The sequence below is a fragment of the Phodopus roborovskii genome, unplaced genomic scaffold (assembly GCF_943737965.1).
Source record: "Phodopus roborovskii unplaced genomic scaffold, PHOROB, whole genome shotgun sequence".
Classification (NCBI taxonomy): Eukaryota; Metazoa; Chordata; class Mammalia; order Rodentia; family Cricetidae; genus Phodopus; species Phodopus roborovskii.
This window is the reverse complement of record NW_026126549.1, coordinates 19,726,889-19,754,451: the sequence shown is the minus strand read 5'-3', so window position 1 is coordinate 19,754,451 and position 27,563 is coordinate 19,726,889. Positions and strand designations below refer to the sequence as shown.

At 39.6% G+C, this 27,563-nt stretch overlaps 1 protein-coding gene across 1 annotated transcript; it reads right to left on the bottom strand.

The window, feature by feature from the left end:
* Nucleotides 1-17,908: 17,908 nt before the first annotated feature.
* On the bottom strand, nucleotides 17,909-26,809 carry LOC127234034 (interferon-inducible GTPase 1-like). The gene is made up of 3 exons (XM_051200744.1): nucleotides 26,549-26,809; nucleotides 20,729-20,826; nucleotides 17,909-20,219 (listed from the first exon to the last, which is right to left on the bottom strand). The coding sequence occupies exon 3, from the start codon at nucleotides 20,197-20,199 to the stop codon at nucleotides 18,829-18,831; it is 1,371 nt and encodes a 456-aa protein (XP_051056701.1). The 5' UTR covers nucleotides 20,200-20,219; nucleotides 20,729-20,826; nucleotides 26,549-26,809; the 3' UTR covers nucleotides 17,909-18,828.
* Between the last annotated feature and the right edge of the window lie 754 nt (nucleotides 26,810-27,563).

Genomic DNA, 27,563 nt, shown 5'->3' with positions numbered 1-27,563 from the left:
TTACTACTTCCTCTTTTCTTCTTGTCTCCTAGTCCCTCCTATCTTCTTTTCTGATTGGCCAACAGTCTTTATTCATTAACCAGAATGAGAAACATCTCCCATCAAGGGACCATTGTTATGGCTACACTTACCTGTTTCCCCAGTCAAAATGTTAAATCCTTATTTTGAAGCAGTAGCTTGTGTGGTACAGAAATGCTGTATAGAGTCTAGGAGATGTTTTGGCAGGGAACCAAGCATGATACATGTTCCCTATACCAAGCAGCAGGTTGATTGTTTATTTCAAAACATGATTTGTGGGCGATTGCTTTTGCTCAATTTTTGGGAAAAATTGATAATCAGTTTCCAGCTAATGCATCTGCTTATATTTCCTAAAATTGTAAGGAGTAATCCTTTAAAAAAAATGCCATGTCGCTTTTTACTAATGGTTCTTCTAATGGAAAAGCAGCTTATGTTATTGATGGTAAAGAATATGTAGTACAGACAGATCCAGCTTCAGCTCAGATAGTTGAGTTATGAGCTATTGCAATAGGTTTTCAGCTTCTAGTGAATGATTCATTTAAATTACGTACTGATAGCCATTATGTTTGTAAAGCTCTTCAAGTGGTAGAGACAGTTCCGTGCATTGGAACTGGTAATGATCAGGTCAGACTACTGTTTGAGCAAATTCAGAGTGCCATTCATCAAAGAAAATCACCGTACTTTGTGGGTCATTCAAACCTTCCAGGCCCACTGGCTGAAGGGACCGAGTGAATCAGTGGATAGAGGTCATTTAACCTCAGGTAGAATTGGCTCAGTGGTCATATAGCTTTCATTGTCAAAATAGTAAAAGTCTAAGAAAGCAGTTTGGTTTAACTAGAGAGTCTGCTCGTCAAATTGTCAAACAATGTGATGTGTGCCCACAATATTTATCTGTAACTAATTTAGGAATAAATCCATGAGGCCTGCTTCCTAATCATTTGTGGCAAATGGATGTTACTCATGTTGCAGTATTTGGCAAATTAAAATATGTTCAAGTGGCAATTGATAGGTATTCAGGCACCTTAATGGCCAGTTGACAAACTGGAGAAGCCACTAAGCATGTGTTAAGTCACTGTTTAAAATGTTTTGTTACAAAAATTGTAAAAACAGACAATGGAAGAGAGGGGGATGAGAGGAAAGCATGTGGGACTAGGAAGATTGAGTCAGGGGTGGAATAGACGAGAGAGAGAAAAAAGAGATACCATGAAAGAGGGAACCATTATAGGCTTGAAGAGAAAACTAGAGAAATGTCCAGAGACCTACAAGACTGACCCCAACTAATAATTTGAGCAACAATGGAAAGGCTACCTTAAATGCCCTTCCCTGATAATGAGATTGATGACAAACTTATCTACCATCATGGAGCCCTCATCTAGTAGCTGATGGAAACAGAAGCAGACACCCACAGCTAAGAACTGAGCCCAACTGGAATCCAGATGCAGAGAGGGAGGACAAGACCAGGCTACAGAAACCCACAGAGACAGCTGACCTGAACAAGGAGGAGCTAATGGGCCCCCAGACTGATAGCTGGGAAACCAGCATTGGACTGACTCAAACCCCCTGGACATGGGTCTCAGCTAGAAGGCCTGGGCAGTTTAAGGGACCTCTAACAGTGGAACCAGGATATATTCCTGGTGCACAAAAGGACTTTGGAAGCACATTCCCCATAGAGGTATACTCCCTTAACCTAGAGGCAGGAGGAAGGGCCTAGTCCCTACTTCAAATGACTTGACAAATGACTTCCCTCCAGGAAGGCATAACCCTCTCTGTGGAGTGTGTAGGGGAATGGGATGGGAGGGTGGTCAGGGGGGGCATGGGAGGGAGGAAGAGAGGGAGAGAGAGAGGAATGGAGAGGGAACTGGGATGGATATGTAAGTAAAACAAAACAAAACAAACAAAAACAAAACAAAACAAAACAAACAAACAAACAAACAAACAAACAAAAAAAAAACCCCAGACAATGGATCAGGATATACTAGTAAAGCATTTCAGCAATTTTGTGCTCAATGGAAAATTGATCACAGAATAGGCATTCCTTATAGCCCTCAAGGGCAAGGAATTGTGGAGCGTGCTCATAGCTCCTTGAAAACACAACTTCTAAAAATAAGGAGAGGGGAGTTGTGCCCCCAGTTTCCACATGATGCATTAAATCATGCACCCTTCATCTTACATTTTTTGAATGTGGAACAATCTGGCATGATGCAACTTTTGCTCAAGTCAAATGGAAAGATCCATGCCTTTCAGTTTTTTTTTTTTTTTTGTACCTTTTCTTGATCTCTTTTCCTTATGTTTGTTTTGTTAAATTCCGATGTGTTAGTTTTTTGATTTATCTAATTATATTATATAGATTTTATTTTATTGTTATCTGTTAGAAGTCTGTTTTCTAATGATGACAGAAAGGGAGTGTATATTATATGTATGGGTCATGAAATGGGGAGGAATTGCGAGAAGTAAAGGGAGAGGAAATTGTAATCAGGATATAGTATGTGAGACTTTATATTTTCTTTTTTAAATTTTTTTAATAACCAAGTCCATTTAAATGAAAACAAACATTTATAGACAATATTTGGGAATTTGGGCATCATTCTTTCCAAACTACTTCCTGCTGGTAAGGGGCGCTGTCATGGGGGATTCGAAGAAGATGCAGAAATCCTGGCTGTAGTCTGCAAGGCTGCTTTGTCCAGCTGTTTTGAATGTAGGATCACCTGGTATTCTGTTTCAGGCGGTCTGGCTTGATCAAATCACATTAGAGACTTTATAAAAAAAATGGGAAAAAGGAAAAAGAAAACAAAGAATAATGAATTCTTGCCAGGATGTGGCATAATGGAAACTCTCATTCATGGTTGGTGGGAGTGAAAACTGGTATAGCTGTTATGGAAATTGTTTTGGAGGGTTTTTCCTTAAATAAACAAAACTATTATAAACAGATTCACTATATATCCAGATATATCAAACCTAGGCATATATCCAAAGAACTCTATATCATACCACAGAAATATTTGCTCATTTATGTTCATTCCAACTCTATTCATCAAAGCCAGGAAATAAAAACAATCTAGATGTCCATTGTTTGACTCATAAATAGGCAACGAAAACATAACACATATATAGAGTACAGGAAAATAAAACAACAAAAATTTCAGGTCAGTGGACCTGACCCAGGAAGAGTAACACCACACATTCTTTGTCATATATAGATCCTAGTATTGAATATTTGGGTTTGAGTCATTCAATTGGAACAACCATGAAAGCCAGGAAACTGGAATAGGGTCACTGTAAAAAGGTTAGAAAGCTCTTAAGGAAGGTTATTGTAGTTGATTTCAATGTCAGTTGGCCACAAATTAGACTCATTTGATATGGAACCTCTCCAGAAGTGTCCTGGTTGCCTTAATGGATGTTGAAAGACTCATCCAGATGCCAAGAGTAAGGCAGGGAGTGATCACTTGCCATGTGCTGTCTTGACATTCCTTCTAACAGTGGGTTGATTTACCCTGTTTCTGTTGATGGTTCCTTTACTGATATCAGATGCATTTCCAGGCATCTGACTCTGAATTAGCGATTCTCCAAGGAGCTGCCAGGTTTCCTGTGCCAGTTGGGAATATAGAGGTACCCAGCCTGTGTCCCGAGTAACAACAGAGTTGTTGGCCTTCCTAGTAGAGATAGCCATTGTGAGACTGTCCTAACTGCTGAGGCACTCCCATTAATGGAGCAACAACAGGTTCTCAGCCTCTTAGCTAGGACTCAGCTGTTGATACTATTTCAATGTAAGCTGTCTTAACATATTATTCTTTATTATGTGTATGTTATAATATATTCACTCCATTGATTCTCTTTCCCCACAGGCTCTAATATCAAGGGGATTAGTAGAGGATAAGTGATATGAAGAGGGAAAAGTGAATACTGGGGAGGAAGATGGAGTGAGGGAAGGAATCACTGAGGATGTCTGAAAGCACTATACTGAATTCTGCTATTTTATGTGTGCTTAGGAAGTTTTACTGGAGTTACTGTATGCAGCAATGAGTAGATAATGCTCATTCTAGAAGACATAGCTTATTGTATTATTTAACTTCTCTAGAGTCACAGAACTTATGAAATGAATCTCTCTATATAAAGGGTATTTATTGGAATGACTTACAGGCTGCAGTCCAGCTAATCCATCAGTGACCTTCTGTGAATGAAAAGTCCAAGAACATAATTGTTCAGTATCAGCAAGGGAAGGGCAAGCAAAAGCTTCCTTCTTCTATGTCCTTATATAGATGTCCAGAAGAAAGTATGGTCCAGATTAAAGGCTCTTATCTTCCTACCTCAAAGGTCCAAACTAGAAGTGAATTCACCTACTTCAACCCCAGCATAAAAACGACTTCTGAGTCTAGCTAAGCAAATGAGTGAATTTATTAGGGTGAGGGTTGCTTATGGGAACATGGATCACTCAGAGGCAGCTTCATCACTGAAAGTCCCACCTTACCATAGCTGCAGCAATGGAGCCCCCTGAATGATTTACAGGCATCTCAGCTGGTCTGAGATCCCCATTCCTGCAGGATGGTTTTTGCTTATGTAACCTTGAGGAGAGCTTCATGAACCTGTTGTGTTCCTGAACTTCTAAGACTTATGTTTTTTATTTACTTCCAAAATCTTATTTTATTTTATATTTAACATGCATCTCTCTGTGTGGGTACATATTTACATGTGTGTGGACATGTCAGATTTATATTGTACCTCCACCTCAGTCACTTTCTGCCTTTTTCAGCATGGCAGAATCTATCAAGTGAATTCTGAGCTTGTAGATATACACAGTCTAGGAAGCCAGCTTCCAATGTTTATGCCTTCTGAGTTTGGAACTACAAGGTGATTGCAACACCAACTCAACATTTATGTGGGTTCTGGAAATTGAACTCTGGTCCTCATACATGCATGGAAAGTGAGTTATGCACTCAGCATAGAGTCTCTAACCTCCTGGATTTTCATTGAAATGATTTGATTAGGAAGAAATAGCTACAAAATACCTATTCATATCTTTCTTTTTCATGTGTGTGCTCGCACATGTTTGGGTATTGTATATGGTCATGTGTTCATTCGTGTGTGTGTTCAATCATTCAGGTAGGGTGGAAAGTAAGAGAGGGAGGTAGAGAGGTGAAGAGAGATTGGGGATGTCCAACTCTGACACATTAAGAAGCATGGCTGTTGTTGGTGTTTCTTTCCTGCCTGGTCCCAAATAAACACAGGGACACTATATTAATTATAAATCTGTTGGTCGATAGCTAGGGCTTCTTATTGGCTGGTTCTGTCTTAATTATTAACCCATAACTACTAACCTCTGTTTCTGTATTTTTACATAGCCTTATCTTACCAGAGGATGACACGTCCTATCCTTCTGGTCTCTACATGTCATCTCCTTGAGGTGCCTCTCTGCTCCTCTCCCCAGTATTCTCCTCATCTCCTCTCCCAACCTATCTTCCTGCCTCTATTAGCCAAACAGTTTTTCATTCATCAACCAATAAAAGAAACATATATACATAAGGGCATCCCCCATTACATGGTCCTTATCTTTAGATTTTCCCATGGTAGAAGTGGATAGGCTACTGTAAAGAAAATATACCAGAGGGGAAAATTTATTTACTGGTCCCTGGTATTAACCGTTTCATGTTGTCATGGTCAGTAGCTGTGGGTGAGGTGTGTTTAAACTACTTTTTTTGAATATGTCTCTCTAAGGATTGGAAAATCTTTTACTAACACTTTACTCTGAGGTAATGTCTATCTTTGAGGTTGAGGTATGTTTCTTGTGTGCAACAGAAGGATGGGTTCTCTTTTTGTATCCATTCTGTTAGCCTGTGTCTTTTTTAGGTAATTAAGATCATTGATATTAATAGATATTAGTGATCAGTGATTGTTAATTCCTGTTATATTTGGCTTTGTTGTTGCTCATGATAGTGTTTGTAAGACTTCCTTCTTTGGGGGTTTGCTGGTGTGAGGTTATCTATTGCACACACCATATACAATAAACCTTTGGACCAATGGTGTCTGAATTCCAGCCTCCCTGTTATCTCAGGCTGCCTTCTCATGTCAGGACTTTGCACTTAGTGACCGCTTCCATCCTCTGTGCTCTCCCTCAGTAGCTACAGGGCTATTAATCACCATTCTGTAGGTTCTGCTATAGGATTTATATTCATATAAATTTGTACCTGCCTCCATCATTCACCGTTCTTTTATTATGTTTCTAGAAACAACAACCTCATACACACTGAAGATGCATTCCATTTCCTGAATCATCTATTTACAACCATTTTAGGGAGAGGAATAAGAGACAAGCCAAAACAACTGGATGTTTGTTTTTTTCTTTCTTTTTCCAAAATCAATATCAGCATCATTTGACTTTAGGTCTACCTCAATTTGAGTAATTGGCTAAGACCATCATAAGCCTGTCCTGCCTGTCTCCCACCAAAGCTCCAGAGCTTCCTAAGCTGAGAACCTTCACTCTCAGGCATGTTTCTAAATGTCTTGTTACCTCTCAGCTCTTATGAGAAAAGAGATTTTGAGGGTGTAAAGTTAGATCTGAATGCTCCTGACTTACCAGAAAGTCCTGTGTCTGGTGTTTGTGTTCACTGAAGTTCAGCTGCAGGAACCACACTCCACTGTGCTCCGGTCTCTTCACATAAAGCCGCCTCTGTTTCTTTGTGGAAATGCAGCAGACTGAAGGCAGTTGGGCGGAATTTGTACACTTCTGTGTGTACTCCCCTTCCTTCTAAGTGTGTGCTGGCCAATCAGTAAAGCTTATGGATCTCATTGCTTTTTAGAATTTCTTGCATTTCCAAGAAAAAGAAAGAGAAACTGAAGCTACTGGTTGTTTTATATTCTATTATCTCTTCATTTCTTGGCAGGAAAGCCAAGAAATAATAAAGGAGTGGCATGTGTGGTTTGGAAACACAGAACACGGAGATCCAGCTCACTAGATAGAAGGGAAAAGGATCCTTGAAAGATAATTTTTCTGATTCTTGACTTCACAAATGCAGCCTGAATTGGTCACACAACACATTGTCTGGAGTCCTGTGCAGATGCCAATTTTAGTACCATTCAAGACACAGTTCATTTTACTTCCCCCTGACTACAACCTTATTTTCTCATGATTGTACATTCATGTTCATTAATTCTTGTCATTCTTAGCTCCTCTGTCCATGTTGGTTTTCAGGAGATCTTGGGCTTGACAGGTCTTACACGTGCTGTCACAACCATGGTGAGTTCATATGTGGAACTGCCCTGTAGTGTCCAGAAGGCACTGTTTCCCTGTCATCATCCACCAACTCTGGCTCTTATTGTCTTTTCACCCTTTCTTACACAACTGTTCTTGTGCCTTTAGAGGTAGAGTTAGCATCATCTATTTAGTGCTGGTTATTCTTGTATCATATTCTCTGAATCTTGTCTAGTTTTGTGTCTCTGTACTGCAAACACAGATTTCCTCGATAAGGGTTGAGAGATGCTTTATTCTATGGGGATAATGATAACTCATCACGAGGTGGCTTAATGTTATGTCCATTTATCATCATCATCATCATCATCATCATTGTCATCATACTTCTCACCTAGTGACTATGATCTGTCTAGTCTTGTCCAGATACATATCATGTGGAAAGACTATTAAATCCAATCACTAAGAAGTTGGTTATTCACAAGACATTTTTCCACCATTGCACTGGTGGGTATATCTTGTCTGGCCAGTCATTATTGTAGCTCACAGAGTTCACAGATCATTATGATTAATTTACTCCCCCCCCCACTATTCTGGCTACAAACCTACTAGCTCCAGGAAAGCTAGCCAGTAGGGATGAGGCTTCTTGTCAGTATCAGCTTGATCTCTCCATGTTATCTTACTCAAGTATATGGTGTCTTCAATAATAGGTTCTCATCATCAAGTTCTATAAGGCAGACAAGAGCACTGACAATGGCCTGCAATGTTTAGGTATCTTCCTGGAGAACACCTAAAAATCAATTAAATCCTTGGGACTGGGCTTTTATTTGTTACTTTGTGGTGTCTGGCAGGGATATTGTCCTAGGAGAGGGCAACTCCATCTCAACTCCTTTTATATATGTGAATAGATTATTTGAGGAAATGTTTAGAGTGGCTTGCTGAAATCCTTCAATGTTCTTTATTATGTCCATTTTCCTTCCTCTACCTTATCTGCCTCTCTCACTCCCCACTTTAACCTTTCCTGACTCATAATTTTCTTTTAATCATTTCTACCAGTGCATACTATCTCTCCTCTCTTGATGGTTCCACCCAATGGCGCCATAGCAATTTCAAAACCTCTAGTTATTCCAAATGGAACACAGTTGAATTGTGAAAGCTAACATCCACAGATGAGAGGAATGAAATGATATTCATCTTTCTGAAGCCATGTTACCTCACTCAGGTCGAATTTTTGGGGTCATTTTCATAAAATATCATATCATCAGCAAATAGTGAGAGTTTGACTTCTTTTCTAATTTTTATTCCTTTGATATCCTTTTGTTGTCTTATTGCTATAGCTTGAACTTTGAGGGCTATGTTAAATAGATACGGAAAGAGTGGATAGCCTCTGTCTCCCAAGTGCTGGAATTAAAGGCATGTGCCACCACACCCAGCTACTTCTTTCTATTTTGTTTAAACCACTTTATACTGTTTGTTTTTCTCTCCCAAGCCTACGTATATTTTAAAACACACTGTAAACCTTCAGAGATTTTTCCTTATCTAAATCTATCTTTATTGTAAATTTTTATCTTTTTCTGGCCACCAGTCTTTAATCTGGTAAACAACATTGCTAAAATTAAAGCCACAGCTGCATTAGCCTTGGTGTATCAAAAATGGCAGGGGGTATATTTACTTCCAAAACTGAGGGCTATGTTCACTGCCTTGGTCTATGTTACCATCCATGAGCAAGCTGCAGGCTTGGAGATGTGGTCACTGCCATTGCCAGCTCTCATACACACCATTAAGTTGTTAGTAGGGTTTCTTAAAAGCCTTGAGGTTTTTTGCCTCTAATGTTGAGTCAGGAAACCTTCCTTAGGGAGCTGTACAAATATCTGCCTGTCTCCAGCAAAACAGAGAAAAATGCTGCTACCAAGAGGCCTTGCTTGTCTCTGTTATTTTTTTTTGTTTCTAAAATCCATTTTTAAGCTTTTTTCAAGTTTTAAGTGAAAGTTCTTGGCTCCATTTTGTAGGTGGCATTTTGCTACAAGTAGTTTTCCTGGCAGCCTGGTCTCATTTCTGTGCTAGCCCCAAATAACACACAGAGACGCTATACTAGATATAAAGCTGTTGGCCAGTTACTAGCATTTCTTATTGGCTAGCTCTGCCTTAAATATTAACCCATTTCTATCCATCTAAGTGTTTCCACGTGGTCTTATCTGATTTTCTAAACTAGCACCCAAGTAAATGTTTTCTTGTATATGTTTCCTTGGTCATGGTGTCTCTTCATAATCAAATATAGAAAAAAATCTAACATACCGATTTCAAGTTATAGTAGTAAAAATACCACATTCCTACCACAAAACACACAATAATCAGTGGATTAGGACCAGGGACCTAGGAATAAACCCACATACCTACAATCAACTGATTTTTGATATGTATGCCAAAGATAAATGCTGGTGGATATATAGCATCTCCAAAAAACTGTGCTGAGAAAACTTGATATTTAATGCATAGAAAAGGAGACTTGATTGTTACCACTCACCTTGTCCAAATATCAGTTTTCAAATTAATCAAACACTTAAAGATTACACCAAAATTCTGAATCTTCTATTGCAAATTATGAGGAATACATTTTAGAATATATGTTCCATTAAGATCTTTCTGTATAAAACCCTCTTCATATAGGAAATGCAGTCATCTGTCAATCAAGAAGTGCTACTTCATGAAGTTAAAATGCTTACAAATGGTGAAAGAAGCTTACAAATGGTGAAAGAAACTGTCATCCTAGTGTATCCATCTTCATGAATAATTCTTATTTTGAGGGTTAAAATTGCTATCTTCAATAAACTACCTCTATCTGATTCTCAACCTCTCAGCTAGGACTCAGCTGTTGATACCTTTTCAGTGTAAGCTGTGTTATTATAGTATTATATATTATGTACCTATTATACATATACTCACTCCACTGAATCTCATACTTCAGAGAGCCATGACTAATATCAAGGGGGTTGGTAGAACACACATGGTATGATGATGGGGAGGTGAATATTGGAGTTGAGTTTAAGTGGAGAGGAGGATGGGATGGCGGGCAAAGGAAGAGGGAGTAAGGGAAGGAATCACTAACTGAGGATGTCTGAAAAACTATCCTGAAAATGACTATTTTACGTGTGCTTAAGGAATTTAACTGGAGTTACTACTGTATGTAAGAGTTAGGGTGAAATATTCATTAATGAAGATACAACTTATCACATAAAAGTTGAGTGCAAGATGTGAAATACCTACCACTGAGCTGTTGTTCTAGAGATCCCTAAACAATACAGGTTATTGGTATTATTCTTGATTCAACAGAATGTGATGGTAAGATGCTATTGCTGAAGACACCACATACTTTGTCGATAGAAGACAGAGAACTGTTGCTATTGACCAGAAAGCTTCCTGTCTTCTGGCTAGCACTCACAGTATTGGAGGGTAATATGCAGGCTGCTGAGGGAGAAAATCCATCAACATTCTTACCCGAGTGACCCCTGGCCTTTTCAAAGACCAGACCCCATGGGAAGAACATTTGCCTTCTTCTTCTGTGGAAATCTTGGCATCTAAACCTTGACCACTGCCTCATGACCTCAAGACCCAAGGCCCAACTATGCCATTGCCAGCTAATTTTCCATCTCCTTATGTGTGGATTTTCAGAGACTAGTGAGTGCCAAATCTCTTTATTCCAGTGTCTTGGATCACTGCTGCAGCATGACTCATCACTATGGGTTTAAAATGCTATCTTGTTGGCAACTACAACTCATGTTTTAATAGAGTCCTATTCTACCAAGTATGACTCTGGAGCATCCCTTTTCCATTAGAGCCACACCAGTTCTGTTCCCCAGGTCAAAGATACTGTTATATCCCTTCTCCTAGAAATGAGTCCCAGATGGTGTGTGTGTGTGTGTGTGTGTGTGTGTGTGATCAGCACCCTCCTGAACTTCAAGAATAAATATTAGCCTCAAGTCCTACATGCCACAGACTCTAAGCTCAGGTCTCTCACTTTATTGCAGCTCTGAACACATCTGCCCTAGTTTGAATCATGCTATAATTTCTCGTGGTCTACATATACTCTGACCCTTTGTAAACCACCCTGACTTGCACAAAGTCTTCAAAAGCTCAATTACATTGCACTCATCAAAAAATTTCAGAAGAATCTGTTTTCCCTTTTTTTTTTTTATCTGAAATGTGTTGTCCGTATTCTTTATTACAAGTAAAACCAAGCAAACCAACCAACCAACCAACCAGCAATCCCAAATGAGAGCAAACCCCGCCTAATTGCAGATTCCTTTCCAGTTGTACTGGTACTTTCATTATTAGAAAAATTACTGAAAATGGGAAGAACAGAATGTATTAAATATATGGGGAACTGGAATAACCTAGGAAATAACTTTTTCCATGGAGGCTTTGATATGACTGTAATTATACCTGGGGACAAGAGATTATCAAAGTGGTGTGATTAGAGGCATGAAAGACATTGCCTCACTTGGAAGAGGAACTCTAAATTTGGAACGGACTCAATCAGATCTGCTTTTTTCGTATGTCTGTGGGGGCATTTCTTGATTGATTAATTGATGTAAGAAGATCCAGCTCACTGTGGTGAGTACAAGCCTTAGGAGTAGTGCTGGGTAGAATCAGGGTGATAAAGCTGTGGAGAGCAAGTCAGTATGCAGTGTTCCATCACAGTCTCTACTTCAGTTCCTGCCCTTTCTTCCCTTGATGATGGACTGTAACTTGCCAGTCAATTGAATCATTTCCTTTCTCAAGTCCCATTTGGTTAGTTTTAATCATGTCAATAGAGAAATAATCTAAAACAATGTGCAAGTTACTTCTTAGGGCCTGTGACACCAAAGTCAGTATAGTGAGTGATCAAGGCTACTTATGTTAAAACATTCTCTCCTATTTGTGTGACTTTTCCTAGGAAGAGATGAAGAAATGTCTAATTATCCCAGAGAGGGCACCAATGACAAATTAGTGGTTCCACCCATGTTCAGTTTAATGAGTTAGTGAGTTTATTTTGGTTTTATTAGAACTTTCCATTGCCCTCTGTCATCCTCTTCAGGAAGGCATGCACGTGAGGTATCTTAGCAACCTGGGACTCCACTTGGTTTGGGTTTTACATACACTTCTCTTCTGACAATGCACTGAAGAACCTAGAACCTTTACCTGCATATATTATGCATGGAAATTCCTGTCTTAGCACTGCATCTATCATCCAGGCACACCTCCTTAGCTGAGGTGCATGTGTATCCCACTAAAGACAATGGATAGCATTCCTTGTCTCAAAAGGCCTACCAATATCTACCCTTTTGTGTCTAGCTCCTATTTAGATATATTTGGGTATGGGATTGAGGGGCTGTTCACACGGACAGCCTCACTTCCATAATTAATACCCAGTGCAAGGACAAGACAACCAGTCCTCCTCAATTAATCTTTGGCTCTTTTGGCCCCTGTCCTAGGCAAAAATTATTGTCCTGAGGAGACATCAACAAATGTCTATTCACTTCATCTAGGCCTCTGTAACTGGCCAAAGAAACAATGCTTTCCTAGTCTAGCTTTGTGAATAAGTGAGTTTATTAGGGTGAGGGGGTACTTAGAGGAACACCAACCACTCAGAGTCAGCTGCATCACTGAAAAGCCACCCCAGCAAGACAGAGATTCACCACAGCTCAGCCATGGAGCCCCCTGAATGATTAGCAGGAACCTCGCTGTTCTGAACCATCTCCCACCCAGAATCCTTATTGCTTATTAACTTTGAGGAGAGCATCATGAATCTTTGAAGTTTCTGTATTTTCCAAGACTTATGTTTTTTATTTATGTCCTGAGTCTTATATTTAGAATGTTTCTCTCTGTAGGGGGTGTATGTTCACATGTGTGTGGTGTGTCAGGTTTATTTTAGACTTCCTCCTCAGTAGCTTTCTATCCTTTTTATCAAGTCAGACTCTCTCACTTAGACCCAGAGCTTTCAAATTTCTGCAGTCTAGGTAGTCAGCTTGCCCCATGGTTCCCTTCCCTCTGACTTCTGAATGTGGAAGTACAAAGTGGCTGCCACACCCATTCAAAATTTATATGGGTTCTGAAAATTAAGCTCTGCTCCTTCTAGCTACATGGCATGAAAATGCTTTATGCTCTCTCTCTCTCTAATATATACCTGTGTTGAGTCTATTGGTTAAAGTTCATTGTCTTCCTTGATGAGTGACTCTACCATCCATTTTAGAGACAGTTTTTCAGTGAAAATTGAGTGTGCCAATTTTCTAGACTTTCTTGCCAGTGAATAATAGCTATACATATCCTCCACTGAACAGACAATCATCTGTGTACAACACTCCTGGTTTTTCTAGTACTTATCTGTGAGGACAAGGACCTCATGTCCTTGACAACAAGTGTTGGAATTTGTGCTGGTTTTAAAATGTTCTTAATTTTCTGCTAAATTTAAAAGATAGTTTTGTGGATATATTAATATTAACTGGCAATTATTTACATTTAGGGTTTGAAATACATGATTCCACATTTTCTGTCATTTATGGTTGCTAATGAGAGATTTGATGTAATTTTGATATGTTTGCCTTCTTGAATTGTGGATTTTCTTTACAGCTTTTAATATGTTTTTATGCTTTTATATGTATATGTGTATGGCCTTGTTACAACAATTTTCTCTTTTTTGGTAGGATCAATCAATGTGTACCCTCTCCTCATAAAGTTCCAATAAAAAAAAAACTGAAGTTTGATTCACCAAAGTTCACCCTAAGAGTAATTTTCAGCAAAGTGGCAAGTAACTAGGTACACACACACACACACACACACACACACACACACACACACACCCAAAACTACAATCCTTTCTATATATCAACTGCAAACAAATAGAAAAATACATTGGGGAAAACATCCCATGATAATAGCTTTAAAAAAGTAATGAAGAAAAAGAAGTTCTATGGAATAAATCTAACCAAGGACATGAAAGACCTTATAATGAAACTAAAACATCAGAGAAAGACATTGAAGAAGACACTGAGATGGAATGATTCTCCTGCTCATGAATTAGAAGAAGCAATATTGTGAAAATGGCTCTTTTATTGGAAGCAATCTACATAGTCTATGGAATCCCAATGAAAAATTTTTGTTATGAATCTTTTTTCCTTATTTTTCTTTTTATTTTACATATCGATTCCAGTTCCCTCTCCCTCCCTCCCTCCTCCCCTTCCTTCCTCTTTCCCTCTCTCCTTACCGCTCATGCACCCGGACCACCCTCCCCTCCCATTCCCTCACACACTCCACATGTAGGGTGATGCCATCCAGGAGAGGTCATCTAAATCTGTCAAGTCATTTGAAGTAGGGACTAGGACTTCTCTCCTGTCTTTAGGTTAAGGCAGTATCCCTCCATGGGGGATGTGCCTGCAAGGTCCTTTTGTGCACCAGGAATACATCCTGGTTCCTCTGTCTGAGGTCCCTTAGACTGCTCAGACCTTCTAGCTGAGACCCATATTCAGGGGGTCTGAGTCAGTCCCATGCTGGATTCTCAGCTATCAGTCTGGGAACCCATTAGCTCCTTCTTGTTCAGGTCAGCTGCTTATGTGTTTCTGCAACCTGGTCTTGTCCTCCCTCTCTGCATCTGTATTCTAGTTTGACTCAGTGTTTAGTTGTGGGTGTTTGCTTCTGTTTCCAACAGGTACCAGATGAGGGCTCCATGATGGTTGATAAATTCATTGTTGATCTCATTATCAGGGAAGGGCATTTATGGTAGCCTTTCTACTGTTACTCAAATAGTTAGTTGGAGTCAGTCTTGTAGGTCTCTGGACATTTCGTTAGGTTCAGTTTTCTCTTTAATCCTATAATGGCTCCATCTTTTATGGTCTCTCTCTCTTTCTCTCCCTCTCTCTCTCTCTCTCTCTCTCTCTCTCTCTCTCTCTCTTCTGTCTTCTATTCCTCCTCTGACTCAATCTTCCTAGTCACACGTGCTTTCCTCTCCTCCCCCTCACTTTCTCCTACTTCTCTCTCCATTCACTGCCCCCCCCACACTTCCCCTGTGCTCTGGGGGACTTGTCCCTTCCCTCTTCTGTGAGGGACTTTATATGATTCTCTTAGAATACATCTTGTATCCTAGTTCTCTGGTGGTGTGAATTATAGGCTGGTAATCCTTTGCTCTAGGTCTAAAATCCGTATATGAGTGAGTACATACCATGTTCCTCTTTTTGTGACTGGTTTTCCTCATTCAGGATGGTTTCTTCAAGTTGCATCCACTTGCCTGCGAATTTCAAGATTCCATTATTATTATTATTATTATTATTATTTTTTTGCAGAGTAGTATTCCATTGAGTAGATGAGCCACATCTTCTTTATCCATTCTTCAGTTGAGGGGCATCTAGGTTGCTTCCAGTTTCTTGCTATTACAAATAATGCTGCTATGAACATAGTTGAACACATGTCTTTGTTGTATGGATGTGGATCATTTGGGTATATGCCTAAGAGGGGGATTGTCGGGTCCTGTGGTTACTGATTCCCATTTCTCCTGAGGAACCGCCATACTGATCTCCAAAATGGCTGTACATATTTGCACTCCTACCAGCAATGGAGGAGTGTTCCCCTTTCTCTACATCCTCTCCAGCATAAGTTGTCATTGGTGTTTCTAATTTTAGCCATTCTGGCAGGAGTAAGATGGTATCTCAAAGTTGTTTTGATTTGCATTTCCCTGATAGTACTTTCTTAATTGCCTTTCAGCCTTTTTGATTTCCTCTATTGAGAATTCTTTCTTCAGTTCTGTACCCCATTTTTTTAATAGGGTTATTTGGTGTTTTGTTGACTAGTTTCTTGAGTTCTTTGTATATTTTGGAGGTCAGCCCTTTGTCGGATTTAGGATTGGTGAAAATCTTTTCCCAGTCTGTGAACTTCTGTTTGGTCCTGTCAACTGTGTCCTTTGCCTTACAGAAGCTTCTAAGTTTGAGGAGGTCCCATTTATTAATTGTTGATCTCAGTGCCTGTGCTACTGGAGTTATGTTCAGGAAGTGGTTTCCTATATCAATTTATTCAAAGGTACCTCCCATTTTCTCTTCTAAGAGGTTCAGTGTGGCTGGATTTATGTTCAGGTCTTTGTTCCATTTGAACAAAAGGAGATTAAGGCGATCCAAATTGGATAGGAAGAAGTCAAACTTTCTCTATTTGCAGATGAGATTATAGTTTACATAAGGGACCCAAAAAACTCTACCAGGGAACTCCTGATAAACACCTTCAGCAAACTAGCAGGATAGAAGATAAACTCAAAAAAATCAGTAGCCCTACTTTATTCAGACAACAAAGGGGCTGAGAGAGAAATCAGAGAAATATCACTTTTTACAATAGCCACAAACAACAAAGTATCTTGGTGTAATGGTTACCAAACAAGTAAAAGACCTATATAACAAGAACTTTGTGGCTCTAAAGAAAGAAATTAAAGAAGATACCAGAAAATGGAAAGATCTCCCATGCTCTTGGATAGGTAGGATAAACAGTAAAAATGGCAATCTTGCCAAAAGCAATCTACAGATTCAATGCAATCTCCATTAAAATCCCAGCACAATTCTTCACTGACCTTGAAAGGATAATAATCAACTTTATATGGAAAAACAAAAGAGGCAGGATAGCCAAAACAACCCTGTACAATAAAGGAACTTCAGGAGGCATCACCATCCCTGACTTTAAGCTCTACTACAGAGCTATAGTTCTGAAAACTGCCTGCTATTGGCACAAAAATAGACAAGTAGACCAATGGAATCAAATAGAAAATCCTGATATTAACCCCCACACATACGAACACCTGATTTTTGACAAAACAACTAAAAGTATACAATGAGGGTAGGAAAGCATCTTCAACAAATGGTGCTGGCACAATTGATGATGGTGTGTAGAAGACTGCAGATAGACTCATGTCTATCATCATGTACAAAACCCAATGAAAATTCTAATGCCTTCCTTCACAGAAACAGAAAATCATCTTCATATGGAAGTATAGGAGAAACCCTAACAGCCAAAGCAATCCTGAGTAAAAAGCATATTGTTGGAGCTATTGCTATGCCCATTTTCAAGTTATACCTCAGAGCGATAATTATAAAAAGCGCATGGTATTTACACAAAAGCAGACTCACAGATCTATGCTCTAGAGCAGAGGACCCAGCAACAAGGGCATAAACTACAACCAGCTGGTTTTCAACAAAGACACAAAAGAGAAATCAACTGGAGAAAAGAGCATCTTCAACAAACAGTGCTGGGAAACTGGATAGCTACATGAAGGACAACTAAATTAGATCCTTGTCTCTCACTCTGCAAAAAATCTGCTCTAAGTAGATCATAACCCTCAACATAAGATTGGACCCTGAAAATTTATGAGGAAAAGCAGGGAGTATATTTAAGACAGTAGAATAGGTAAGGACTTTTCGGATCAGATTCTGATTTTCAGCAAATAAGAACAGTAATCAAAAATGGGAGCTCATGAAATAAAAATATTTGGCATAAAAAGAAAATTGTCAGGCAAAGAAAAAAACATCCCACAGAATGGGAGAAAATCTTTGCTAGTTATAAATCTGATAGAGGATTAGCTAGAATGTATAAAGTATTATTTAGGAAAACAAACAACCCAATAAAAATGGGCCATGAAACTGACTGGAGAGTTCTCACAAAAAAAAAAAAAAAAAAAAAAAAGAAGAAGAAAGAAAGAAAAATGGCTAATTAGCATTTGAAAAAGTGTGCAACATTGTTGGTCATTGCAAATTAAAATTACTAAGGGGCTGCGGACTTAATGTCTGTATCCCATTGTGGTACTGCTCTCTATCCTTCCTATTTTTTATGCATTTGAGAGAAAAGTCTCTCTAGTCCGGCTGGTCCCGTGCAGTCCATAGTCAGCTCAGCATCCTCTGAGCAGCCAGAACATCTCTACTGTGCTAATTGCCTTGTCCAGGCTCACTCTGGGTGGAGTGTGAGATGCCTCTGCAAGTCCTGGACAAGCCTGAGTTGCTGAGTTAGATGCCCTGAGCCCTCATGGTGGAAGGGTAAAACCAACTGCACAAGTTGTCCTCTGGCCTTTACATGTACCTGTAAGTTAAATAAGATAAACACTTAAAAAAAAAAAAGAAAGAAAAGTAAAAAGAATTCCAAATGTCCTTAAGGGATTCACATTAATTCTGATTATTATTAATGACTTGAAAATATGTGACTATTAGTTTGCTACATATAATTATGTTGGACATTGAAGAACCTATTTTGTTTACATTATCTGTTAGAATTATGATAATATGTAATCCACATTTTATCATTTTTTGTTAGAAATACAGATTGACAATTAAATAATTAGAATTCAGAATTCCACAATAGTCAAATTATTGATTTATTGGCTTATTTAAATCTAAAAGCTATCACAAGGTGAGGTGTGTAGTTTAGTGATAAAATGCTTGCCTAGCATGTACAAAGCCTGGATTGGAGCCCTAGCCTCACAAATAATAGAATAAACAGGCTATTGTAGAATTAACTATTTGTTTAAAATTTACATATTTGTGTTCTTTATTTTGTTTGTTTTTTATTTATTTTATATAATATTTGTGTTCTTTATAGTAAAATTAAAATGGTCATAATATCAGAACATTATTTGGAGATTACCCCTTATTCCATTCCCAAAGGCCAAGATAAAACAAAACAAAACAAATGACAGTGAATCCTGTGAAGGATATGAGGAAAGAATAAAACTTATCCATGGTCAGTAGCTGTGGGTGAGGTGAGTTTGAACTAGCTTTTGAATATATCTCTCTAAGGAGAACTTTGGCATCTTCAGTCACTGTGTCAAGGAAAAGAAGTTGTAGGTAAAAGGTTTTCCTCAAGTAAAAGCCTGTAGCAAGGAGCCCACCATTAGCTGAGACACATTTCTCCAAATAGTTCAAAAGGTTTTCCTCTAATGTTTTCCCTTCCTTAGTTTCCAACAAATAAGGAGATTTCATGATTTTTTTCAGTTGTTCAACAGGCACTTGGAAATCCTTGGCTATGAACTCCAGGGATTCATCATCCACTCCGAAGACGAACCGATAGTAGTTTAACTTCACCTTCATCTTCTCCACATCACCCATGAGGATGCCCACTGCAGGAACAGTAGCCAGAATTCCATCCTTGATGGCTTCCAACCAGACAGTCTGCTGCATAGACTTGTGCTTTCTGTCAATGGCTGCCTCTGTAACGTTAGACATGGAAAGCATAAAACTGTGGCGCTTTTGAGCAGGAAGATCCTTTATCAGGGTGTCCATCAGGACCGGAAAATCATACAAAGATAAATATTGGTTAGAAACCAAGAAAATCTGCTGTATATCCATGTTATTCTGAATAAAGTTATTCATATAGTAGCTTCTGATCTTCTCCAGGATCTTTTCTCTGTCAAATGTACGTGGTTTGGTCTTTTTTTCATTTTCTAAATCAATGTCTATCTTGGTTCTCACAAAGTAGTAATTCTTTTTCATAAATCTGATTGCTTTGGCAAGTTCTAGTTCATGCTTTGTAAAACGTGTGGCAGAAACAATAATGAAGAAGTCATACTTTTGGAATTTCACTTCCTTCAGGTAAGTTTTTGGAGGAAACTTTATAGTTCCAATGCCAGGCAGGTCCCATAATGTCAAAGTTTTGATTTTGGGGTGATTGTATGCAGTTATCTTCATAGTTGTCTCTATTACCCCAACTTCAGCAGCACTTTTGTCTTCAGATCTAACCCCCCTCAGGGCATTGATGAAGCTGGACTTCCCTGCTCCGGACTCTCCAATCACAGCAATATTTATTGTGGACTCATCAATATTTTTTAATGCAGCCCTGATTTCAGAGCTTGTCCCATGAGTGTCTCCTTTTCTCAGGTGTAACTCAATTGCATCGATGGTATCCTGAGGAATGATTGTGTTTTCTGTCTTTATGTTCTTAAAATATTCAGTGAAGCTGGACTCCAAATCTCCATAGTCTTTTTTCTTAGCTGCAACAGAGGAGGCCTGACCCATGGCTGTGTTGGAAGGGGGCCCTGAAAGTAGGAAGAGAGAGTGAGTTTTAAGAGACTGAAGATACCTTTGTGCTTAGCACTGTGTTATTTATGCTGCAGCCTCAGTTATGTTCTGATGTTAACTAGTTTCCATGTATTTATGCTTAATGCTTTTTTTTGTCAACATGATACAAGTTATAATCCTTCTGGAGGAGAAATCCTTATCTGAGAAATTGTCTTCATCAGATTGGACTGGGGGCTTGCCTATGGGGCTTTTTCTATATTGATGATTGACGATTTTATATTGATGTGGGAGGTCCCAGTCCACTGTGGGTGGAATGCTCCTGGGCAGGTGGTCCTGGGTAAGTTAAGAAAGCATTATTGAAGTGTAGCTGGAGTTTTTCATTGGGAACACCAGTTCCACAATTATGACATGAAGACATTACTAATTATAAAAGCTCAGGCAATAGCTTAGGAATGTTTCTAATTAGCTCTTAGAAATTAAATTACCCCAGATTTTTTACCTACATTCTTTTATGTGGCTCAGTTACCTTTACTTTGTATGGAAGTGCTTCTTCCTCTTTGACTGTTGGCGTCTCTGCTTTTCTTTCTCCTGGAGTTCTCTGTGTGGCTGTCTTGCCTATCTCTCCTGCATAGATAATGAAAGTTTAGCTTTTTATTAAATGATCCGAAGGTGCCTTGCGATGACTCATTTTCATATTTTACAAAAGATTATTCCACAACATTGAACTATGTCGGGCATGGTAGTAACCAGCATTCTCCCATTTTCCCTTCCTCTACTCCCGCAGTTTCTTCCCTGATTCCCCCACTGGTGGACTGTGATCGGAAATCAGAACATTTAAGTTCACAAAACTGTTTTGTTTTTTCAAAATTCTTTGTTCATTGTGCTTATAAAAACAATAGAAAGGAAACTAGAGCAAATTTCTACTATCTTTCAATTAAACCCTTCAGTGTGGAAAGTGTGGAAGTAAAGCAAGGGAAAATAATATAAAATATCTGAATGTGTCCTTTAGCCAGCATCAACAACTACAAAAGCATGGGTATTACATGTGAAATCAAATGTGTTCTCCATCTGTCCTTACGTGGATGCCTTTAAATGAATGGAAACTTAGTCAACATATGCCTAGTTTTACACACGGAAAAATATATAGCAATGAATTACAGTTGACATCAGTGTTTAATCAATGCCAAATCTCTCATGATCACATAAATCTAATTAATTTTATTTTTGTTTTCAAAAGATTTCAGTAAGTTCAGCTACTAAGTTTTGTTGAAATAATTTCATATTTGCCTAGATTTACTTTCCTTATGTACTTTTTTCATTATTTGGATCTCATCTCCATGAAGTCTATAAAGCTTTCAGTGCAGAATTCTACCAGAAATTCAATGAAGAGCTAATACCAATACTCCTCAAAGTGTTCCACACAATAGAAGCAGGAGGGTCATTGCCAAACTCTTTTTATGAGTCTACAACTACCTTGATACCTAAGCCACACAAACACACAACTAAGAAAGAGAAGCATTAACATTGATGCAAAAATACTCAATAAAATACTGGCAAATCGAATCCAAGAATACATCAGAGAAATCATCCTTCATGACCAAGTAGGCTTCATCCCAAGAATGCAGGGATGGGTCAACATATGAAAATCTATCAATGTAATTCATCTTATAAACAAACTGAAAAAGTAAAACCGTATGATCACCTCAGTAGATGCTGAAAAAGCCTTCAACAAAATCCAACATCCCTTCATGACAAAGGTCTTGGAGAGATCAGGGATAACAGGAACATACTTAAAATAATAAAATAAAGCTGGGTACAGAATTAAATAGAGAATTCTCAATAGAGCAATCTAAAATGGATGAAAGATATTTTGAAAGTGCTTAACATCCTTAGCCATCAGGGAATTGCAAATCAAAACAATTCTGATATACAATCTTACTCTTGTCAGAATGGCTAAAATCAGAAACACAATGACAGTTTTTGCTGGAGAGGATGTGGAGAAATGGGTACACCCTTCTACTACTGGTGGGAGTAGAAACTCATATAGCCACTTTGGAAATCAGTATGGTGGTTCCTCAGCAAAAATGGCAATCATTCTACCTCAAGGTCCAGTAATTTCACTCTCAGGCATATACCCAAAAGATGCACATTCATACAACAAGGACATCTGTTCAACCATGTTCATAGCAGCATTATATGCAATATCTAGAACCTAGAAGCAACCTAAATATCCCTCAACTAAAGAATGGATGGAGAAAATGTGGCATATTTACACAATGGAGTACTACTCAGCAGAAAAACAAACAAACAATGGAATCTTCAAATTTGCAGGCAAATGGATGGAACTAGAGGAAATCATCCTGAGTGAGGTAACCCAGTCACAAGAAGACAAACATGGTATGTACTCATTCACACATGGATTTTAGACATAGAGCAAAGGATTACCAGCCTACAATCCATAACTCCTGAAACTCTAATAAACAAGGAGGACTCTAAGGGAGACATACATGGTCCCCCAAGGAGAGGAAAGGGACGCGATCTGAAGAACAAATTGGGAGCATGAAGGAGGGGGAGTTAGGAGAAAAGAGGAGAAGAAGAGGAGGAGGAGGTGGGCATAAGTGAGTAGGAAGATTGAGTCAGGGAAAGAATAGAGGAGAGCAAGAAAAGAGATACCATAATAGAGGGAGCCACTATAGGTTTAAAGAGAAATCTGGCACTGGGGAAATGTCCAGAGATCTACAAGGATGACCCCAACTAACAATCTAAGCAATAGTGGAGAGGCTACCTTAAATGTTCTTCTCTGATAGTGAGATTGATGACTACCTTGTGTGCCACCCTAGAGCTTTCATCTAGTAGCTGATTGAAGCAGAAGCAGACACCCATAGTTAAATACTAAGCTGCACTCCTGGAATCCAGTTGCGGAGAGGGAGGATGGATGAGCAAAATGTTCAAGATCAAGCTGGAGAAACGCTCAGAAACTGCTGAGCTGAACAAGGGGGAGCTCATGACCTCTCGTCTGATAGCTTGGAAATCAGCATAGAACTGACCCAAATTCCCTGAATGTGGTGTTGGTTGGGAGGACTGGGCAGTCTATGCGGCCTCTGGCAGTGGATCAGTATTTATCCCTAGTGTACGACTGGACTTTGGGAGCCCATTCCACATAGAGGGATACTCCCTCAGCCTAGACACATGGGGGAGGGCCTCTGCCCTGCCCCAAATGATATGACAGACTTTGAAGACTCCCCATGGTAGGCCTCACTCTGTCTGGGGAGTAGAAAGGGGATGAGGTTTTGTGTGTTGGGGGGGCAGAGGAAGATGGGAGGGTGAGGGAACTTTGATTGCCATGTAAAACAAGTTTGCTTCAAATTTTAATTAAAAAAATTATAAAAAAACACTCGATCTTAGCCAAAAGGCCCTTCCCTGATAATGAGATCAACAACCAACTTATCCACCGTCATGGAGCACTCATCTAGTAGCTGATGGAAACAGAAGCAAACACCCACAACTAAACACTGAGCTTAACTGGAATCCAGATGTAGAGAGGGAGGACAAGACCAGGCTGCAGAAACACGTAGAGACAGCTGACCTGAACAAGGAGGAGCTAATGGGCCCCCAGACTGATATCCAGGAATCCAGTATGTGACTGACTCAGACCCCCTGAATATGGGTCTCAGCTAGAAGGACTGAACAGTCTAAGGGACCTCAGACAGTGGAACCAGGATGTATTCCTGGTGCACAAAACAAAACAAAACAAAACAAAAAACCTTGCAGGCACATCCCCCATGGAGGGATACTGCCTTAACCTAGAGATAGGAGAGAAGTCCTAGTCCCTACTCCAAATGACTTGACAGATTTAGATGACCCACCTGGAGGGCATCACTCTACATGTAGAGTGGGGGGGAGGAAGAGAAGGGTGGTAGGGGGCATGAGAGGGTTGGAGAGAGGGAAAGAGGGAGGGAGAGGGAATTGGGATTGATTAAAATTAAAAAAATTATAATTTTTTTTAAAAAAGTTCTTTACCCTTAAAGTCCATGTTCAAATGCATTTCTTCAGTACAACATTTCAGTGTTCTCAAGTAATTATTTAGATTCATCATTTTCTTTTAAATGTTTCATTTTATGAAAGCAATCTAACTGTGTACTGGATACATTGTTCAGTTGGTAGAGAGTTTACCTAACATGAAGAAGGCCTTGGGTTCAATCCCCAACACCTCATCAAATGCAGCTGCTTGTGGATCCCTGTAATACTGGTAGTCAGGAAGTAGGGCTAAGAGGATCAGTACTTCCAATCATCCTTGGTACACAGTGAGTTAGAGGCTAGCCTGGGCTACTTGAGACCCTGTGTCCAAGAAAAAATGATTTAGTTCAGTAAGATTATTCAGCAGGGAAAAACACTTGTTGACCGGGTTAAGGACCTGAGTTTAATTGTTGGGTGCTTAGCTCAGCTCTCATATTTCTGCCCATTTTTCTCTACAAACATGCCTCCAAGGCCTTGCCAGGCAGCACAATGGACCTCACTATTTGTTAAAGAGACAGGAAATCCCCAGTCACCCAGGAGCCTCCTCTGTCTCACTCATATCAAATTAGTTCACCGAGTTAAGCTCTGTTTTCAAATCCACTCAAAACTGATCACTCTTATGTTATCTTCTTCAGGTTCTCCTCAATTCCAGCTTTGATTATGTCATGGACATTATTATAGTCCCTGTGATTGTTCTTAAAGCAACATGGATGATCGAACAGCCAGAGTTATGACACTGAAGTCATATCATGTCCCATCAGTCCTGAGAGACACCACAAGGATTCCTGTTTTAGTCCAGAACATTCCTTAGATATACCGTGAAAACACTACAGACAATAAACATTTGAACTTTATTATTACCTGCTTGAAGCCAATGGTGTCTCAATTCCAGCCTCCCTGTTATCTCAGGACTTTGCACTATGCGACTGTTTCCATTCTCTGTGCTCTCCCCAGGTAGCCACAGGGCTATTAATCACCATTCTCTAGGTGTGCATCAATTAGGCAGGTTTCAGGGTTCATATTCACACTAGGGTGTAAATATGTACCGGCCTCTATCATTCACCATCCTTTCTTTAAGTTTCAGTGTCTCCGCAGCACTTGCTGTGCCATAGTGTGTCTTTACCTAGATTCATTTATTGTCACCCTTCCACAGTATAATAAAGCTCAGGTAACAGAAAGTGCATTTGTCTTACTCGCCTCTTCACCACAAGCACAAGGATATGTCATTAGGCAATGAATGAGGGTATGAGGAAAACGCTAGGACTTTATGAGAATATCTGTGCCTGTTGTATAGCTTTCCCTGGTCCGTAGATTATTGGAGATCTAGTACATTCATAAACAGTGGGTGCTGAGGGTCTGGGGAGAGCACAAAAACAGTCTAAAAAAAAAAAAGGTGTCATCAGAATGCTACTGTGAAATAGCACCAGCACACACAGACTCACTGCACAGGAAGACCCTGTCTACGCCATAGGACAGATGGGGACAGCTGTGCACGAAACCAGAGCTGCAAACTGACTGCAGACACAGGACGGGAAGGGGTGGGTAAAGAGAATGTTCTAAAAGGGAAGCTAGAGAAGCTAAACAGATTTCCTGTTGAAGGGGACAGGCACCCTCAGGCCACAGATACATGTCCTTGAAAGCACAAATGCTGTTCTTATCTTTTCAGGTTTCCCTATCCTTCTTTCAGTTCTAGCTCCCAGATTTTTGATGCAGACTCCAGTGTGATAGCTGTCTGCAAGATCTTTCCACTGAATATGAACACAGAGAACCAGAAGGCTGTGACATACCAAGCATTTCAAAAGGAAACCTGTCTAAATGACAGCTGTCACCACATCCTGACACAGCTCATGTTTCTCACAGATGGAGAGAAGATCCTTAGCACGCCTGCTTTACAGTAAACAAAACCACAGGTTTCCACAGCCAGCTACAGCAGAAGTAGCATGCAGAGAGAACTCTTCCCCACAACCCAGAGGCCTTGAAATGTAAGGAACTGAACAAGTGACTCTGAACTGAGCAGTATTTGGAGGTAAAACACAAACCTCATACACATTGCAGAGATATTCCATTACCTGAGTCATCTGTTTACAACCCTTTTAGGGAGAGATAAGCCAAAACAACTGGATGTGTTTTGTCAAAACCAATATCAGCATCATTTGGCTTTAGGTCTATCTCAACTTGGGTACTTGGCTAAGTCCATCCACAAGGCCTCCCACCAAAGCTCCAGAGCTTCCAAGCTGATGATCCCCACTCTCAGGCATGTTCCTAAATTACCTCTCAGCTCTTATGAGAAAAGAGATTGCGAGGGTTTGAAGGAATGCTCCTGCCTTACCAGAAAGTCCTGTGTCTGGTGTTTGTGTTCACTGAAGTTCAGCTGCAGGAACCACACTCCACTGTGCTCCGGTCTCTTCACATGAAGCCACCTCTGTTTCTTAGTGGAAATGCAGCAGACTGAAGGCAGTTGGGCAGGATTTGTACACTTCTGTGTGTACTCCCCTTCCTTCTAAGTGTGTGCTGGCCAATCAGTAAAGCTCATGAATCTCGTTGATTTTCAGAATTTCTTGCATTTCCAAGAAGAAGAAAGAGAAACCAAAACTATCAGCTGTTTCTCATTCTATTATCTCTTCATTTCTTGGCAGTAAATGCTGGATAGTCCTAAAATCATAAAGTAACGGAAGGTGGAGTTTGGAAATTGAGGGGGAACACAAAGGAACAACTTACTAAATAGGCAGGAATACAATTCTTGAATGCTAATTTTTCTGATTCCCGATTTCATAAGTGCTGCCTGAACTGGTCACACAACCCATTGTCTGGGATCCTGTGCAGATGCCAAATTTAGTGTCATCCAAGACACAGCTCATTTTACTTCCCCCTGACTACAGCCTTATTTTCTCATGATTGTACATTCATGTTCATTAGTTCTTATTCTCAGCTCCTCTGTCTATGCTGGTTTTCAGCAGATCTTGGGCTTGACAGGTCTTACAGGTGCTGTCACAACCATGGTGAGTTAATATGTGGAACTGCCCTGCAGTGTCCAGAAGACACTGTTTCCCTGTCGTCATCCACCAACTCTGGCTCTTACAGTCTTTTCAGGCCTGCTTCCACAACCATTCCTGTGCCTTTGGAGGTAGAATCGATATATCCAAGTTAGACCAAATATTCTTCCATGTCCTAGTATCTGCTTGTTTGCTAGTCATGTGTCTGTGGACTGATGATCATCTACTGCAAACACAAGCTTCCATAAGTGTTGAGAGATGCCTTATTCTGAGGGTATAATGATAGCTCTTTAGAAAATGGCTTAATATTATGTCAATTTAGCAGGATAGTAATAATAACTCTCACCTAGG

What these genes read in the sequence shown, in the direction of transcription:
- LOC127234034 (XM_051200744.1), bottom strand. Translation starts at nt 20,199, where the DNA reads ATGGGTCAGGCCTCCTCTGTTGCAGCTAAGAAAAAAGACTATGGAGAT.